The sequence below is a fragment of the Mastigoproctus giganteus genome, chromosome 12 (assembly GCF_048544385.1).
Source record: "Mastigoproctus giganteus isolate SK-2022 chromosome 12, ASM4854438v1, whole genome shotgun sequence".
NCBI classification, from domain to species: Eukaryota; Metazoa; Arthropoda; class Arachnida; order Uropygi; family Thelyphonidae; genus Mastigoproctus; species Mastigoproctus giganteus.
This window is the reverse complement of record NC_143586.1, coordinates 13,310,434-13,330,058: the sequence shown is the minus strand read 5'-3', so window position 1 is coordinate 13,330,058 and position 19,625 is coordinate 13,310,434. Positions and strand designations below refer to the sequence as shown.

The window sequence follows — 19,625 nt, the reverse complement described above, 5'->3', positions numbered from 1 at the left end:
AAGGAACCACCAGCTTGGGAAAGAAGACTTCAGCAGAAGTTAGAAGAATTAAGAGTCAAGATAGGCCAATGGATGCAGTACAATAGGAGTAAGAAATTAATTGGAAAAGTGAAGAGCATCCTCAAGAGAGAGAGAGAGAGAGAGATAGAGTTAGAGAGAGAGAGAGAGAGAGAGAGAGAGAGAGAGAGAGAGAGAGAGAGAGAGAGAGAGAGAGAGAGAGAGAGAGAGACAGCATCCGCAACAAACATGAGACTATGATGTGGTCACAAAGGAACTGGATGCAAAAAATAATTTTGGTACCATATACTTGGATTTCATGAAAGCTTTTGATACTGTTGCACATGGAAGACTACTATACAAATTGGAGCAGTATGGCATTAAGGGCAAGTTGCTATAATGAATAAAAGGATGATTGAGTGGGAGAAGACAGAGAGTGGTAATCAATGGATAATGCTCTACGTGGACTAATCTTGTTAGTTGTGTCCCTCAGGGTTCGGTGTTGGGCCTATTCGTGTTTTGTATATTTATCAATGATATTGATAAAGGTACATCAAGCTTAATGTCAAAATTTGCATATGATACAAACGTTGCCAGTGTTGTCGATAACAGTAATGACAGTATGCTGCTGCAACAGGATCTGGAAAAGTTAGGAAATGGGCTGGGAATTGGCAACTGAAGTTTAACATTGACAAATAAAAAGTACTTCAGATGGGTAGCAGTAACCCCAAAGAAATGAACGAACTAAGTTGTGTTACTGCAGATAGTGGAGAATGAAAAAGACTTGGAGGTAATTGTGCAGTCAGATATGAAAAATTTTGAGCAGCGCAGACAGGCCGCAGACCGTACTGTAGCTAGGGCTTTTGCCGCCCGGGGTGGTCCCTGAGTTTGCCGCCTTTCTCAGTACACACCAAAAATACCAGAAAAAGTGAAAACGACGTATAGGGAAATAAATTAAAACAATGCGTCTATTTTTGAAGTAAAACTTTAATTCCAACATTTTACAATGTTATTTTTCTTGTTTTTCTGTTAGCAAAATCGTCGATGGCATTGTCGAAGTCTCATTCATCACTCAGTTGCTGTTCTGTAGACAGTATTACAAGATTTCTTAAACGCAAGGTGCTCATTGTAGATAATTCTTAATCAATTTTAATTTAGAAAAACTCTCATGACTTACATAAATAAAAGAATCTTCGAAAAATAAAATTGTGTCTCACATGAAAAGTGCCGCCCCGGGCGGACCGTCCCCTCCGCTCGCCACTATCTACGCCAAACAGCGAAGTACACCAGGAGTTGCTAGAGTAACTCCTGGTGTCTTGTCAATGATATACGGTAATTTTTCGAGCAGGGATGAGAAGATGATTATCCCCGTGAATTTGTCTGCGCGGGTAGCACAGTGGTATCGTCACCGTCCTCCCCGCACCGGGTGGAAAAGGCCTGGGTTCAAATCCCGTCGATGACGCGAGGAACTTTAATGGGCTTTTTTCACTCCGTGGCTGAGTTAGTTGGTCTCAGGCGTAGATAGCAAGGTTTTTCTCCCCAGTAACTGGGGTTTTTTCGTCCAGCAAAACAGGCAAATCAACCATAGAACATACGCAATTTACAGACACAAATACGGGTTAATGTATTTAATTACGGGTAACCCTATAATAATAATAATAATAATAATAATAATATCCCCGTGAATAGTCAGGTCACACCTATAGTACTGCGTACAGGTCTGGAAGCCTCATTTTAGGAAGGATGAAGAGTTGCTAGAACGAATATAGGGAAGGACAACGATACTGGTGAAGGGAACAAAGGTCTCTCTTATGAAGAAAGACTTAAGTTATGCAATTTGCAGCTTCTAGAGATTAGGCACCTGCGAGGCGATCTGATTGAGGTGTATATGACCTTAAATGGATTGAGCAGGCTCAATGCTGGTGGGATTATTTTCTCTTGCTCAGATTAGAAACCTGAGGGGACATAGATTCAAACTGAGGAAAGACAGTTGTAGGATAGATGTGCGGAAGATTGTCTTTAGCCATCTGGTAGTTGATTGATTGAACAAACTTTCATCTGCTGTTGTGGAAGTTGATAGCTTAAATAAATTCCAAGCAAAAGTAGAAAAACATTTGGAATGAATGGATCAGTGAAAAGGGAAGTTTTTTTTTTTTTTCTTTTTGGCTGATGTTGTATAAGCTTGCTTTTTTGTATCATGTGATTAAGCATTAACTAATGTTAATGCTTAATGTTATTAGCCATGAAAAGTGCCGCCCCGGGCGGACCGTCCCCTCCGCTCTCCACTATCTACGCCAAACAGCGAAGTACACCAGGAGTTGCCAGAGTAACTCCTGGTGTCTTGTCAATGATTCGATTAAGCATTAACTAATGTTAATGCTTAATCGAAGTATATGATGTCAAAATAAATTTTTGTATCCAGCTCCTTTGCTGCAGATGACGTCCTACGTAAAGATGGAAGATTGAATTGAATGAGAGGTAGAGTAGGTTTTAAATTCATCTACTCACATGTTCATGTGTCAATGAGAATGGTTGAAGGCCAGCGGAGAAAATCGTTGTCGGAAGGTTGTCGCCGTAAGAAATACCCAGCAGAGCATGTAGTATGGTAGGATTTGTTCATAAAATTGGAGACTAGATCCCTTTTTTAGCGATGAGCCAAAAAAATTGAACCGTGTCGAGTGACAACGTAAAAATTCTTGAAGATTAAGCAAAGTTAAATCAGCAGAAGGTATTATTATTATTAGCGTTAAGGTGCAAGGAAGCCTGAGGCTTATGCTGCACCAGCCAAAAAAAAAAAAAAAAAAAAAAAAATCCCATGTTACCCCGAGAGAGAGAGAGAGAGAGAGAGAGAGAGAGTCAGAAGTAAAAGGGAATCACCAAGAAAGCAAGAAGAGAAGAATGATGATATCCAGCTCAGGACCTGGGTTTGCCAAGCCCATACTCACCAGATGTGAGCCCCCTGAGGTTGAATATATATCAGTTATATTTGTCGAATCACGAAACGCAGCAGTTATTATTATTAGCCATGATGTGCAAGGAAGCCTGAGGCTTATGCTGTGCCAGCCAAAAAAAAAAAAAATCCCGTGTTACCCTGCGGGGGAAGAGAGAGAGCAGTAGAAGGGAATCACCAAGAAAGCAATTGAGAGAAGAATGATGATATTCAGCCCAGAACCCTGGATTTGCCAAGCCAATACCTCCCCCCCCCCAGATGTGAGTCCTGGGGTGTTTTACATTACATTAATTTTTGATAAGTTGTTTTGGTTTCTCTAATATTTTCTCGAGTAGTGGTTAAGAAGAGAGTCAATATTTTATTTGTTAAAAATGGAATGAAAATATATCATTAAATAGTTTTTTAAGTTATTGATATTTCCAATTATTTGATATTAAGCTTAAAACGGAAGTGCCTCTATATTGAAAGGAAGTGCATTCCACGCCTGCAGCATTCGGTTTTATTTTGTCCTCAGTTTTTAATTTACCAAAAGTAAGAAGTGATTAGTTATTTAGTTCTTAAGATTTATGCGTGAGATGAATAATTATTTCCTTAAGTTTCCAAGTTGAATAGCAGAAGCCCATGTTTTAAAATTACTGATTTTGTTAAGACTACCTAAGGAAAACTAATATGCCGGGCCGCGTCGTTTTATCGAGTCTGAGCCCAAGGTGCAAAGTAGGCATACACCTCCTTTCTCCCCCTCCCCCGTCTTCACTTCCATTCATGAGCGCAGAGGTTCTAGTGCTTCTGCAAGGATGATATGTTACTGATTTCATGTCGGATATATGAATCCAGGCCGTTCAATTGAGCGTGGTCTGCATGATCACCATGCAGGGCTCAAGGGTGTAAAAACTTTCGTAATAGTTAACTTTCGGAAATAAAAGAGCATATTTTTAAATTTATAAGCAAAAAAAAAAAAAAAACCCTTAGAACTTTCAATGTAAAGGATTCATTCAGTTTTCCGATTTTTAAACGACATATAGAGGAATGTACCAAAAAATTATATTCCTCAGCTTCCTGTTCTCGGCTTTTCCCCCTCCTCCAGTTGCAGAATAGTAGTATTTGTAGTGGCTAATGATGCCAGACATTTCACAAGTACAACCGAAGAGCGAATGGAGGACAGTAATTTCAGTCTACTAGACAGAGATCCAGAATCTGAGTGGACCTTGTTCAAGAAAATGACATGCTGCAAATGCAATTTTTGGACAGGCCCAAAGGAAAGCCAAACAGTAATAGATGATAAGCGAGATACTAGATCTAGTGGAGTGCAGGAAAAACTTTAAGAACAAAGATGTAGAAAAATATAAGATGTATGACAGTTAGATTAAAAGAAATAAGGAAGATAAAACAGACATGGATGGAGGAGAGATGTAAAAGGACTGAATATCTGCAAAATGAGCATAAGGAACATCTAGTCCACAAAGAGGTGAAGGAACTATGCAACATCAGGAAAGACCATGCAAGAGGCCACATTCTGGCCTCTTGCATGGTCTTTAAAAACAACAAGGGAAATTGTGGACAAGCAACAGAAAGAGGATAGATGGCAAGAATATCTGAGGGAACTATAATGCACGAGGACGACGGACAACTAGGAAATGACAACACTCAAACAGAAGGTGAACAGAAGGCTTTGATGGAAGGGAGCAAGCAACTAAGTCAATGAACAATAACAAAGCAACTGGCATTGATAACATCCCAGCTGAAATGCCCAAATACCTCAGAACAAGAGGAGTAAAACAGCTCCTCAATATTTTCAATAATATCTTCAATGGAGGGGAGCTCCATTGAAGCTCTCTCTTTCAAAACAGTCCGAACACGTGCCGCCACCAGCCAACATCCATTTACTGTCCAACTTCAAACCCACAGAACCAACTTTTCATCTTCCTCATTTATTCATTCAACTGCCGTTTTCTGGAACAACCTTCCTTCATACGTATTTCCTGAAAATTACAATCTACAGAAGTTCAAGTTCAATATCAACAAATATCTTCTTTCGTCTTCTCAACCTTCAACCTCCAACCCAAGCACGGTACTAAGTACTATAGGTTATAATACCTCTCATGTTTGGGGTTCTCATAAAAAAAAAAAAAAAAAAAAGCTACCCCTTGACTTTCTGAGATCCATCTTTATTCCCATATCAAAAAAGGCAAGAGCAGCAAAATGTGCAGACCACCACACAGTAAGCCTCATAAGCCACTCCACAAAATTCCTCTTGAAGATTATTCTACACAGAACTGAAGGCAAGATTCAAGAACAAATTGGAAAAGACTAGATGGGTTTTAAAAAGGGGGGGTTGGCACAAGAGAAGCAATATTTGTTCTGAATATACTGGCAGAAAGAGCAATTGAACACCAGCAGAACCTATTTGTCTGCGTCATTGATTTTAACAAAGCATTCGATTGCTTGAAAAATGATATCCTATTCCAGCTCTTGAACAATCTAAACATCAATCCTAAGGATACTATGATTACTATACCTTGAGCAAGAAGTGGCAATCACTTTAGAGAGACAAAACACAGACTGGGCACAAATCCAGAAAGGAGTGAGGCAAGGATGATTGTTGTCTCCTATGCTGTACTGTAGAAGGGATAACTGTTCCTCAGTTATCCCTTCTACTTCTGTTCTTTGAGATAACCGTCCTTCATATATATGTCAACAAGTATGTTCTGTCTTTTTAAACGACATATAGAGGAATGTACCAAAAAATTATATTCCTCAGCTTAGATAACCGTCCTTCATATATATGTCAACAAGTATGTTCTGTCTTTTCAGTCTTCATCTCTGTACATGGTATTAAAGTACTATAAGTTCTTGTACCACTTGTGAAAAGTAGTTCAGCTGGCATATCAGCCGCAGCGAAATTGTAAACTTCTCTAACCACACTGTAAAAAACCAAAACAAAGAAACAAACAATCTCTAACCACAGTGGTTGTACAGAGAACAAATTGCAATTTATTTTGAAGAAAAAATTGTGAATGTTAAGGGCATGGTGGTTGGCTGTGAGTGTATTGGGTCAGAGTCGAGTCAAGATTTTAAAGTGCCAGGATGCAGACACAAAAATGGTGCCCATCTTCTAAATATGAAAAAGTCCTGTTCTTCGATCTCCCCCCGACAAGCATAGAAAGTCAAGGTTTGTTTTGTCACCCCTGAAAGATGGTTCCTGACTCCATCATCATACAGGCTTTCATGTTAACACAGCCATAATTATCATTGATATATTCTGACTGGTATGGGAGGGGGGGCATCACAGAGTAATTCTGTAGGTTGGAAAATTGTTAGAGGCTGAGGCGTATTAATGATAGGTGAAATGGGAAACAATTCAGGAGAAAGAAAAAAAGGCACAAATTTAGTAACATTCCTATGACCTTTTTTTTTTTTTTTTTACAGTTAATACAGAAACTCCCATTATAGCACTTTTGAAAGGACTACTGGCCCCAAAGAGCACTATAAATAGGATTGTTTAACTCATAGGACTTGATAGGATTGCCTGACTCTTGGAAACAGAAGAAAAGAGTGCCAAAAGTGAGGAAGCACTGTAAAAAGTGGGAGCATTATAGTATTAGTAGCGGATGCAAAAAAAAAAAAAAAAAAAATCCATATCACCTGTCCATCCCCTCCAATAATTTTTTCTAGTTCTTCCTTGAATATGTTTGAACTACCCACTTCCATAACAATGGACGGGAAAAAACTGTTCCAGCAATCAACCAGACAAACTTTTGTACATCAGTCTCGCAACCATACTTCTTCAATTTGAATTTATGCCCCTTTGAATTTTTATTATAAAGGAAGTTTACTATAGTTCAGTGCTCTCCTATAAAGCTTTGCCCTCCAGTGGTACATTCAATGATGCATGATATATTTCATCCTAGAGAGTTGAAATTTATTATGAACTTATCCCAGATAAGTTCAGGTTCAGTGCATTGTAAAGAATTCCCAAGCTATAGTAAAGCATTCAAAATTGGATCTTATTATTTCTAGAAGATTACAGAATGAAATCATTGAATTAGTTTTTTCATTATTTTGAGTATATTATATGTGCACTGAAATGTGTAAATTGTCTTTTATAAAGTGACTTGCACAGAAGTCACTTTTTAAAATTGACTTAACGTATCAGAGTACACAACATGAATTTACTGGGTGCATTAATATTCAGTCAAAAAAAGTGTTATTTTTGTGTGTTAAAAGCAGTTATGTCATTAACTATGGGAGAAATGGGAAACTACTAGGTGAGGGAGGCAGGGATTTTTTTTTCCCCATGTAAAACCCCAAATTCAAAAAGTATTAGAACATGTAGTACTTACTACCATGCATGGCTGATGACTTAGTTGGCAGTATATACGTGATGACATTAGACACGAATTTCTGTAGATCAGTGGCGTATCCAGGTATCATTGAAAGGGGGGGTCATGGTGACCATGGTTTTGTTTTTTTAAGAACTCCTGCATTCTTTTTCTTTAATTTCAAATTTTTGGCTGGGGGGGAGGGGCATATTCTCCTTCTGCCCACCCCCAAATACGCCCCTGATGTAGATTGTACGCCCTTGCTGTAGATTGTAATTTTCAGGAAATACACATGAAGAAAGATTATTCTAGAGAACAGAAGCAGAAAGGATAAATGAGGACAAGGAAGAGCAAAAAGTTAGTTCCATGAGTTCAGAGTCAGACAGTGAATGGAGGCTGATTGGTTGTGACACATTTCAGTGGGTTTGGAAGAGAATGTATTTATAGGAAAGCTATGCAGCAGAAAGTGAATTATTATTGTTATTATTATTAGCTATATGGTGCAAGGAAGCCTGAAGCTTATGCTGCACCAGCCAAAAAAAAAAAAAAATTCTTTAATACCTCGAGAGAGAGAGAAGAAAGGAATCACCAAGAAAGAGATGATGATATCCAGCTTAAGACCCTGGGTATGCCAAGCCCATACCAGATGTGAGCCCCTGGGGTTATTAATGATGGGTCATTAATTAATTCAACTGCCCTCTTTTGAATAGTCCCATACAAAGCACCCAGATCAACTTCTCATTTATTAGTAGTGGCAAAAGAAGCAAGGAAACAACCTTATACAGCCTCAGCAAAAAAAAAGAAAAAAAAAAACCTTCCTATATCACCTACTCCCCTCAATTTAAATTTATATCCCTTTATGGTGCATGTCGTTTCAGAGCAAGTAAGGGATGCTATCAGCATTTAGTTTAAAAAATATATCTGAAGCCTTAAACACTTTAAGTCAGGTCTCCCAGGAAGTGGCTAGTTTCTGCGTGCTGCAATTTGCAGAACTAAAGACTTCCATAATAGGAATATGGACACAAAAGGGTATACCTACCCTTTTGTGTTCTTGACTGATCTAGTTGCTCTTTTCTATACCTGTTCCAAATGATCCACATCCCTCTTAATATTTCTAAATCTTGTTGCTGTAGCATACGCTAATTATTTATGTTAATCCCTTCTAAAATAACACCTCCAGACCAGTATGCAGTAGAGTACTAAAATAATTGACTTATACAATAAGATGCGCACCTCCTCATCACTGCTGGCAATATTGGGGTGGCCACCAAGTCGATCATGAACTACCAGTCGATCATGGCTTTAATTTCAGTCAATCAAGACGAATTTTAAATATATATAAAAAATAGATTAGTCAAAATCTAAATACTATTATGTGCTCCACTCCATACACATATTACAAATCCATTGAACCATGTGACTACTCTTATTGCCATGCTGCTGCTAGTCTTGTTTTTTGAAAATTCATGCAGTTACGTTGTGGAGAGCATAGTGTGTGTGTTGAATTCTTATTTTACTTACTTAATATTAAAAACTGGACAGTACTTATACGTTAATTTAACACTCTTTGATTTAAAATGAATAGTACAAAAAAGAATAAACATATTTTCATCATGAGATATTGATATAAATGATAATGATGATGGTATATCAGGCTTAATGTCCAAGTTTGCAGACAATACGAAGGTTGGCAGAGTTGTTAATGACACTAATGACAGTACACTGCTTCAACAGGATCTAGAAAATTTGAGCAGATGGGCTGAGAGGTGGCAAATGAAGTTTAACATTGACAAATATAAAGTATTACATATGGGAAGCAAATCCCAGAGTAACATATCAACTCTGTGGTACCACACTGACAGTAGTAGAGAATGAGAAGGACCCGGGGGTAATTATGCAGTCAGATATGAAGTTTTTTGAGCACTGCAGACAGTCTGCAAGAGTAGCTCGTGGTGTCTTGTCAATGACATACAGGAATTTTTCTAGCAGGGATAAGGAGGTGATTGTCCCTTGTTTAAGGCAATGATCAAGCTACACCTTGAGTACTGTATACAGGTCTGGAGGCCTCATTTTAGGAAGGATGTAGAGTTGCTGGAACGAGTATAGAGAAAGGCAACAAGATTAGTGAATGGAACAAAGGGTTGCTCTTATGAAAAAAGTTTTAAGTTTTGCAAATTACAGTGTCTGGAGACTAGTCACCTGTGAGGTAGTCTGATTGAGGAGTATAAGGCCTTGAATGCTGATGGAATTCTTTCTCCTGCTCAGATTAATCACCTGAGGGGATATAAATTCAAATTGAGGAAAGACAGTTGTAGAATATATGAAGGAAATTTGCCTTTAGCCAGCAGGTGGTTGATTGCTGGAACAAACTTCCATCTGTCATAGAAGTTGACAGCTTAAATAAATTCAAGGCAGAACTAGACAAACATTTGGAGCAAGTGGATGGGTGAAATGAGAAGGGTTTTTTTTTTTTTTTTTGGCTGATGCTCTATAAGCTTGCTTTCTTGCATCATATGACTTTACTAATCTAATAACGTACTAATTGTGTGGTGATGCTTCTCTTCTTGTTCTTCATCACCCTTGGGGTGATGAAGAACAAGAAGAGAAGCATTTGAAATGTGGGTATTGAGAAGAATGATGAAAATTAAATGAACAGACAAAATATCCAATGAAAACAGTCCTTCATATGAGTAGCACCAAAAGAGAACTATTAAACAAAATTCACAAACTCAAAACAGGCTACTGTGACTACATTATATGAGTTTCAAAATATGAAATACCTAAATTGACCTTAGAAGAGAAAATTTTGAGCAAAAGGGAAAAAAGAATAGAAGGAAAAGCAGTGCAGACAAGCTGCTTGGACAGCTCACAGTCAATGATATATAGCAGGGGTGACCAACTGAATTTGTGATGTGATCTACTTTTTTTCTTCAAAATGTTCAATGATCTACCATCTAAAGAATTTCATTGCACATGGTTAAAAAAGTTAACACATATTGAAAAATGTTTATAAATTTTAAAATTAAATACAATTCGTAATTATTATTTTAAATTCATACATATTTAAAATTTTAATTTATGTGTTCATGTCATCTGCCAAGCTTTCAAAATAGGGGATATATTGTGATAAGACCAACCGTAAAGAATCTTCAATATCTACAAGTCCGTAAGAGTAAAGCGATTCTTCATCTTTGTTTCAAATACTTTTGAAAAGGCCGATTCACATAGATACGTGGAACCAAATCAGAAATTTAAAAGTTCACTGCATTTTTTTCCATTTGGGTACTTTTCTTGGCAAACATATTTCCAAAAGTCTTTTTTCTGATGATCTGGCTTTTAGGAAGATATTGTTTTGCAATGTAATAATTTCATTTTCAAGTAATATTTTCTCCATGTGAAAAATCTCTGATTTTTTTTTCTGCAATTTGTTTCATATCTAAGTCGACATTAAATGGATAAGAAATATATTGAACAATGTCTTCAATTGTTTTAAAATCACTGAATCTGGTTTCAAAATGATCCACAACTTTCTCAATTTCAGAAACATATTTCTCGCTATTAAATTCATAAACAGGATATTTTTGCAAATGATCTTGCATATTTGGAAAATGATCAATTTTTTTTTTCTTTGAGATCCTTAGTTATTGCCAAAAATTGATATTTATATACAGAATTACTACTAATCATGTCACCCACATTTTTATTTTTTCCTTGTAATTTCAAATTAAGATCACTTAATTTTCTGGTAAAATCTGCCAAACAGCCAGATCACACAACCACTCCGTATCTTGTAGCTGCTGATAATCAACTCCCCTTTGATCAACAAATTTTTTAATTTCATTCAGCAAATTTCGAAATCTCTGTAGAAACTTACTCTGACTCAGCCACTTCACTGTGTGTAATATCAGTCTCGGTTCATTTTCATCGAGTTGCATTTTGAAAAGTCTCCTTTGAAGAGATTGTCCTCTGATGGAATTCATGATTTTGAAAGCTATGTCCATAACACTTTTAGTATTTAATCTTTTGCTGGCTAACAGTTGTTGGTGGATGATACAGTGGATAACTCAAAAAATCTGGGAAGTCCTTTTGGCACAGGGCACCTGTTAAGGTGCCCTGTCATAGCTTTAGCTCCATCTGTTGTTATTGGTACAAGCTTAAATAGTGGTACATTCAACCCCCGTATAACACAGTACTTCTACAACATGGTTTCGCTCTAACACGATTGATAAATTGCGGCAATCCTCGAACAACACGGTACTTATATAACAAGATTTCGCTCTAACACAGTTTGAGAATTGTGAGGAAACTCACATAACACGGTACTTTTGTACTGGGAAAACCCTGCTATTATGTTAGATGTAATTTTCAACGTTTCCATTCCTTTTTTGTGAATCTGTGCTGTTGACCCAGTTGTTATCACCTTAGTTGTTATCGCCTTCGTGGTATTTTTTTAAAGCACATTTCTGGAGGTCACTACCATAAAACTGTTAGTCTTTTCTGTTAGTGTAATCAATCTGTTGATCTGCTTGCATTTGCTATGGTACCGATAGGTTGTAATTCTGTGGGTTTTCACTTTATTATAATGAAATATGTTTCCCCTTCCATGAAATATTCAATCATAAAAAACAAATAAATTTTCAGAAACTCATTACTCCGTATCACATGTGTGTTCGTTGCAACTTGGGCATGTTGTGTTCTTTAATTAAATGAACGTATGTTATCTGACACAAGTATCACAGTTTGTGAAGTAAGATGCTTGTTCAGTTATTACTAATTAAGTTATTACTACTATAAAAATTAAGTTTCCAATAGTTATGGGTGCCTCCGTAGCCAGGTGGGAAGGAGCAGTAGTGCATAGCACACGCTTCTTGATTAGACCGGGATTCGAGCCCGTCACCACCAAATACAGAGGATGCGGAAAGGTCAATGGAATAACCGCCGCATATTCCTGGAGCAATATGGCCTTAGTTGCTAATGCTCCTAAAAACCAAATAACAAATAACAAACATAACATCCAATAGTTATGTTATTACTAATTAAGTTATTACTACTATAAAAATTAAGTTTACAATAGTTATGGGTGCCTCCGTAGCCATAAAAAAAAATTGTGTATTTTTGTGTAAAAAATATATAAAAAAAATGGTGTATTTTCGTTAGCTTTTGGAACATAACTCCCCCCCCCTTTTGTACTGGTTCTTAGTACCATATAACACGGTTTCGCATTACACAAAATTTTGTAGGAACCAAACTACCGTGATTTACAAGGGTTACCTGTAATTTAATTTTTTCAATAAAATTTTTAAATGTGTTAAATATATCAAGAAATCCTAGTTGTTTTTTTAACAAAACCATACCCAGCAGTTCTTCTCTAGTGGCAGAATTGTCGAAAACCATATGAATAAAAATGAGCAACTGAGCTGTATCACTGACATCTGTAGATTCATCCAGTTGTAAAGAATAAGACACACAATTAGCAATATGAGCACAACTGTTCGCTCACATTTTTACTCATTTTTTCGATGCGTCGCATCACAGTATTTTGAGATAATTGCAGATCTTGAAGAGCACTTTTAATTTAATTTTTGTTCTTAAAATTTTCAAAAAGAGAATCTGTTATTTCTAAAAATGCATCTTTGATGAATTGACTGTCAGAAAATGGTTTGCATATTGAAATCAATATCCAGTGGACCAATCTGATTCATCCCTTACCTCCTAGAGTTTACATAATTAAAGAATTCTTTGCTGTTTTTCTTTGCATCCTTTGCCAAAGATTTCTTGTAATCTGCCTTTGCCTGTCTAATCTCCTTTGTGACTTGATTACAGACCAGCTTATATCTACCACAGCCTTCTGTGTCACCTGTTAATTTATATGTATTCCATGCATTTTTCTTCTCTGCCACATGTCTTATTAGTTCACCTGATACATTTAGGCCTAAACTTTGAAAAATATTCCTTAGTTGGTATGAAACGCCTAGTAGCTTCCAAGATTAATTATTTGAATGCTTTCCAACGTCATCAGTTGGTCTCACTCTATAGAATTTAAAAACTGTCTCAGACCACCACAGTCTCTTTTGCAAAAGCCCTTCCCTTTACCCCTGATGGTAGTTACCTTTCGAGTAAATCTCACCTCAGCACACTGTGATCACTGCCTCCTATTGGTTCCTTTATCTGCAGATTTTTAATGCATGAAGAACACTACTGATAATCAGATCACGAGTATTACTCCCTCTATTTGCCTCCCAAACATGCTGCTGTAGAAAACAGTCATCCAATAAATCCACAAAAGCCTTGCTACTGTGTGAGTGACCAATTCACAAGTTCGTCAGTATCTTGGAAATTAAAATCCCCATTATAAGACAATCTGATTTACTGGCCCACTCTATTTCTCTGTACAGTTGTTCATTATACTGATCAGGATCATTAAGTCCATAACACATTCCTACTCTCAATTTTGCATTCCCAGTGCTTATGTCACACCAACCATGGATGAACTACAGCTGAAAATGTCAACACACCTGTTAATTATTGTAGTGAAGCGCCTGAAAATTCATATTGGACAGATTTGCGTGAGTCTTGGACAGCCTTCAGGAGACTGGATGTGGGATAGCCTCAGTGCTAAATTGACAGCATGGCTTAGTGTGTCACAAAGGGTCTTCAGTAGGCTGTGAAATCTGTTTCAAGAAAACCTGACTATTTCTAGATATCTAGGTCAGGTTTTTAGCCCATCAAGAATGCTGAGACACTTGGTGATTCCCTTCTACTTCTCTCTCTCTCTCGGGATAATTCAGAAAATTTTTTTTTGCTGGTGCAGCATAAGCCTCAGTCTTCCTTGCACCATATGGCTAATGATAATAATAATAATAATAATAAAGACCATTAGACTACTATCTCTTTCCTTGTGTATCACAATTTATTCTTGAATGCTACACTTTTTCAGCAGCAACAGTTACACAAGTGTTAAGCTAAACCATTAGAAATCATTGACTTAGACATGGAATTTATGGAAGGAGTTCCACTGAGTACCCATCATTGTTGGGCCCAAAGAATGTATGCAGTCAAACATCATAATTGGACTGATGAGGACTGGTGACATGCTCGTCAAAGATGAGTCCAATTGCAGCATGCAGCTGGATTCTTGTGAGGCCCTAATGTGGCATGAAAGAGGATCTTGAAGCAACCCCGTATATGTAAAGGTACATCGTTCATTGGAGGTGGACTAGAGTTGTTGCATTAGTATCATCTCAGTTCAGATGACACCTCTGATACATGTAGACAAAAAGTTCATTCTGATGGATGACAGTTCTCAACTCCATAGGGCATAGCTGGTCAACAATATATTAAAACGTGAAGGTATCATTTATATCCTTTGGCCACTTGGTAACCCCCTCCCCACCAACCAGAATCCCATCAAGTACATCTGGGATGCCTTGGAAAGCTATATTGCAGCTTCTCAAGGATCTGGACAGTCCAGTGACACTTTATAAGCCAGAAACTGTTTTTACACAAGCATTGCTACTGACTCTACAAGAAATTGTGAATACTTCGATTTCATTGATGCATTGTAGATGCAGAACATATATGGCAGTTGCTGGGGAAAATGTACAATATAATACAGTCCATTCCGGTTATTTGGGACACATCGGGACTAGTGCATTTTGGCCCGATTAAGCGGCTGCCCCAATTATCCAAAGTTTCACGTAAATAGTTAAAAATACAATGTACTCCCCCCCCTTTACAATTGGTTCACTGTACAACTCTAAAGCGTTTAGGGCATAAGCCTCAAGCTATGAAAGAGTCTAGACTATGTATAAATATAGTGCAAGTGCATCAGAAATACATAGCTATATCTGAATAAATCAGAATATTAGTAAAACAACATTGTTTTAAGTTATATCTCATATTGTGAATACCTTCACAACGAGTTTCCATGATATTGCACTACTTCGAATAAGTAACGCTTCACCTAAGAAGAAGAAGACTAATGTTACTTGTTCTAATAGACTAATTAGAAGACTGTCACTGTACAATCAAATTACATTACGACGAACTCACCACAGTAAAGTACCGTTCACTATACGATGTGCAGTAAGTGCCAGTCATTGTGATCACGTTTGTGAATTGAATTTTAATTCTATTAAACAGCGATTCTAATTAGCGAAAATAGGAGGAATATTATCCACAGGCTATAAAAGCAAATATATTAAGCACAAATTTACCCTTTATTACCTTACCAATTAAAAAATTAAATGATACATGAAAATTAGAAGAATATGCGTGATAATCGGAATAATTAATATGTATACTAACTAGTTGACATTTCTGTTCACTGACATTGTGGGTGGGGGTTAAAATTTAAAACAGTAAAAAGATAAGCAATCAATAACAAAGAACACGGCACAAACAAATTGCAAGTAATACGATATGTGCAAGTGAGAACAGAGTAACGAGTTACAAAGCTTTAAAAATAGGACTGAACGGAAGATCTGAAAATTAATTTTTTTATATGATTGAAGATTCCATGGAAGTGTAAACACATTTCACCATAACCCATAGAATTCCAGCTGTCGGTATTATCTCAAATTCAGTAAGATTGAGTTTACTGTCCGTTTCTGATAACTTTCACTAACAGAAAAGCCCAATAAACAGGTGGCTGCTAATTGTTTTTATTGTTTTATGGTTGTGACCTCCAGAATTTCCACCGAACCACGTGGTACTGTCGGAGACAATTGTAGAGTAATCTCCAGTGCTGCGGTCTCCTGCTCTGATTAAACGGCATGCTGTCCCAATTAAGCGAAGTAAACTCTGGCTATTTTCTCGATTGGTTTCTGTTTTTTTATTTATTTGTCCCAAATAAATGACTGCCCCGATTAACTGGTGGCCAAAATAACCGGAATCCACTGTACTACAGCCGTTATCCATGTGAAGCGGCGCCTCTGTAGCCAGGTGGGCAGGAGCAGCAGTGTAGCACACGCTTCTTGATTAGACCGGGGTTTGAGCCCGTGACCACCAAATATGGAGGATGCGGAAAGGTCAGGGAATGACCACCGTGTATCCCTGGAGCAATATGGCCTTAGTTGCTAATGCTCCTAAAAACCAAATAACAACAACAACAACCATGTGAAGCAGTGCCAAAAACTGTTCCTATAAACTGACAATACCTTGCTTCTAATGTGCCATGTTCCAAGAGCCACAATTACTTTTCATTCTGGAGTTGCCTTGAATGTTTTGACATATATACTTACATATATACTGACACATACTTACGAAGAAAGGCTTAAGTTTTGCAAATTACAGTGTCTGGAAACTAGGCACCAGCGGGGTGATCTGATAGAGGTGTACAAAGCCTTGAATGGTTTGAGCATGCTCAATGCTGATGGGATTCTTCCTCTAGCTCAGAAAAATCACCTGAGAGGGCATAAATTCAAATTGAGGAAAGACAGATGTAGGATAGATGTGCGGAAATTTGCCTTTAGCCAGCGGGTGGTTGGTGGGTGGAACAGACTTACATCCCTTGTCGTGGAAGTTGATAGCCTAAATAAGTTTAAGGCTCAGCTGGACAGGTATTTCGAACGAACAGAGGGGTGAAGTGGAAGTGGTTATTTTTATTTATTTATGTTACTTTTTTTTTTTTTTTTTTTTTGGCTGATGCTGCATAAGCTTGCTTTCTTGCATCAAATGCCTCTACTAATGCTAATGCTAATGCTAATATATTGGTCAGAAATTAGCTTCAACTACATAAATTATGTGTGTTATCATATTTAATCCTCTAATTGTTTTGATCAGTATATAGTTTTTTAATTGATGTTTTCATCCAGTAATAATTTTGTGGCATTTACAATTCCTTTTTCCCAAGTAAGTAGAATTATTATTATTATTAGCCATATGGTGCAAGGAAGCCTTAGGTTTATGCTACACCAGCCAAAAAAAAAAAAATTTCTGAATTACCCCGAGAGAGAGAGAGAGAGAGAGAGAGAGAGAGAGAAAGTGAGTGTGTCAGAAGTAGAAGGGAATCACCAAGAAAGAGAAGACTGATGATATCCAGCTAATGACCCTGGGTGTGTCAAGCCCATACTCACCAGATGTGAGCCCCTGGGGTTACTTGGAATAATGATTGCATTTTATTCCAGGAAATTATATATCTTAAATATAAATTTTTTATAAAAATTTCTAACACACATCTTCAATAAGGAATCTTCATACACGGAAATGTTTTTTTTTTTTTTTTTTTTTTATTTGATTAAATTTAAGAATAAAAATTCTTAGATTGTATTTCTCTAATTAAAGACATGTCTGGTGATGAACCCCAGAGACAGTCTGGTGAAGATGAACATGAGGATGATTCTCGGTATAGGCCACCCCCAGAAAGAAGTTTAAAAGATATAGTTGCAGCAGATCAAGGAGATGAAAGTCTCAGAAAATACAAAGAAGCATTGCTTGGGCAAGCAACAAAAGAGGCCATTATTGTAGGTAGGATTAATATTTTGCCTTTAACCAAATAGTTTAAACTTACCCTAGTTATTTGAATGAAATATTTCTATTAGTTTCTTTTAAAAAAATTCCATATTAAAAAATAAAAATAACTGCTTCCATCTGCAACCTTTGCTCTTTCAGCAAAAGAGCAAAGACTGCAGCCAGACAGTAACAGCTGTTCAGAGATATCAGCAAGCTAAATAAGGAAAGGATGCAACACTAAAAACTAAAACCATTAATGGTTTCCACAGAAAAGTGATGACAATGGTATCTCTGTCTGAAAGAAATTGAACTGGAAGATCAGCAGTTTTTGAAGGATGGAGTTTGCTGAAATCAGGCTTTGATGCCTGGAAGACTAGCAAGACCTCTTTCTCTGGTAAACTTCCCCCCCCCCCAGCCATCTTGGTCATATATAGTTTTGTGCTACTTATTTTTTGCTCAGATTAAACCATTTTTTTTCATTGTAGGCTTCATTAACGGTATGCTGCTATACACTGTTAATTACTAAGACAAAACTGGGACCAGATGATCCACAGAAACTTGGAAAAGAGCCAAATGGCATATTTCAATTTTCAGATATAACAAATTCAGAAATTTACTTTACTTTAAAAATTTTTGTGCAGATATTATCCTTATGGAGGATGGTACTCTACTGAACCATTTCTGTGAAAAACTGTCAGATGGATTGTCAGACGTGAGCCAGCAGTCACCTACAAGTATCCTTATTTGACCCTGATGGATTTTTTTATTTTGGGACTGTGCCAAAGAAAGAGTTTACCTGAGAAAGCCAAGAACTGCTTCACTGGAGGAATAATCAAGAAATAACTGACAGTATTCCCAGTGAAATTTTTGACATTTAGTTGCAGATGTAGTAGTCAGATTGACAAAGTTTGTTGCTTGATTAAAGCTTTTATGCTCCATAGATTTCAACCAATACCATTTTTGAAAATAGGTAATTACTTGCAAATCATTCTGTAGTATTGCAGACTAGGAAAAAAAAAAATATGACAAATATTCATAAATGGCTGCTGCACTTAATGGGTTTCAATTTAGGGAATATACATAGTGCTATTATTCATTTCAGGCATGTAAGTAATTCTTTTCATTTCACTTCTCCATACCTCAACATAATATTTGCTCAACTTTTTATAACACTTTGTGTATTTACGTACTAGAAGAAAAATGCATGGGATGCATATAAATTATCCGGTGACACAGAAGCCTATGGCAGATATAAGCTAGTCTGTAATCAAGTCACAAAGAAGGTTAGGCAAGTGAAGGCAGATTATGAGAAATCTTTGGCAAAGGATGCTAAGAAAAACAGCAAGGATTTCTTTACTTATGTAAACTCTAAAAGGAGGGGGATGAATCTCATTGGTCCACGTGATATCAATGGTTCGACTTGTTGATGATCCTGCTCAAAAAGCAAACAAACTGAATGAGTATTTTGCATCTAAATTCACACATGAGGAGTTATTAAGGGAGGAAAATGCCAGAAGTTTATCAAACTGTAACAAGGAGTGCTTAATATTTTTTTAATAACTGAAAGCAAAGTGGAGGAGAAATTGTTGAAGTTAAACATAAGAAAGGTGCCTGGGGTGAATGGGATCTATCCAGTTATATGAAAGGATGCAGAAAAGAAAGTAAGCAAACCCTAGCCATAATTATGAGATCATCCTTGGACTCAGTGGAAGTACTCACAGCCGGAGATGTGGAAATTTATCCCCAATTCACAAAAGGGGAGAGGATCTAGGGGTGACATGAGTAATTACAGACCAGTTAGTTTAATTTGTTTTCAGGTGAAAATAATGGAGTCACTGGTTAAATATGCATTGCAAGATCATCTAGACAAGACTACAGCAATAATTCAGACACAGCATGGGTTTGTT

General features: G+C 37.0%; 1 protein-coding gene across 3 annotated transcripts in view; it reads left to right on the top strand.

Annotated features, from left to right (window-relative positions):
* The first annotated feature begins 3,400 nt into the window (after positions 1-3,400).
* Positions 3,401-19,625, top strand: part of LOC150076711 (rho GDP-dissociation inhibitor 1-like) — a 74,808-nt gene continuing 58,583 nt past the window's right edge. For 2 of the 3 annotated variants that reach the window (XM_090386214.1, XM_090386212.1), the window contains exons 1-2: positions 3,401-3,485; positions 17,551-17,733. In XM_090386214.1, coding sequence (XP_090242340.1) covers positions 17,553-17,733 — 181 coding nt within the window. In that variant the 5' untranslated portion in view covers positions 3,401-3,485; positions 17,551-17,552. The remainder of the gene's footprint in view (positions 3,486-17,550; positions 17,734-19,625) is intronic. The other variant, XM_090386213.1, reaches the window with a different exon arrangement.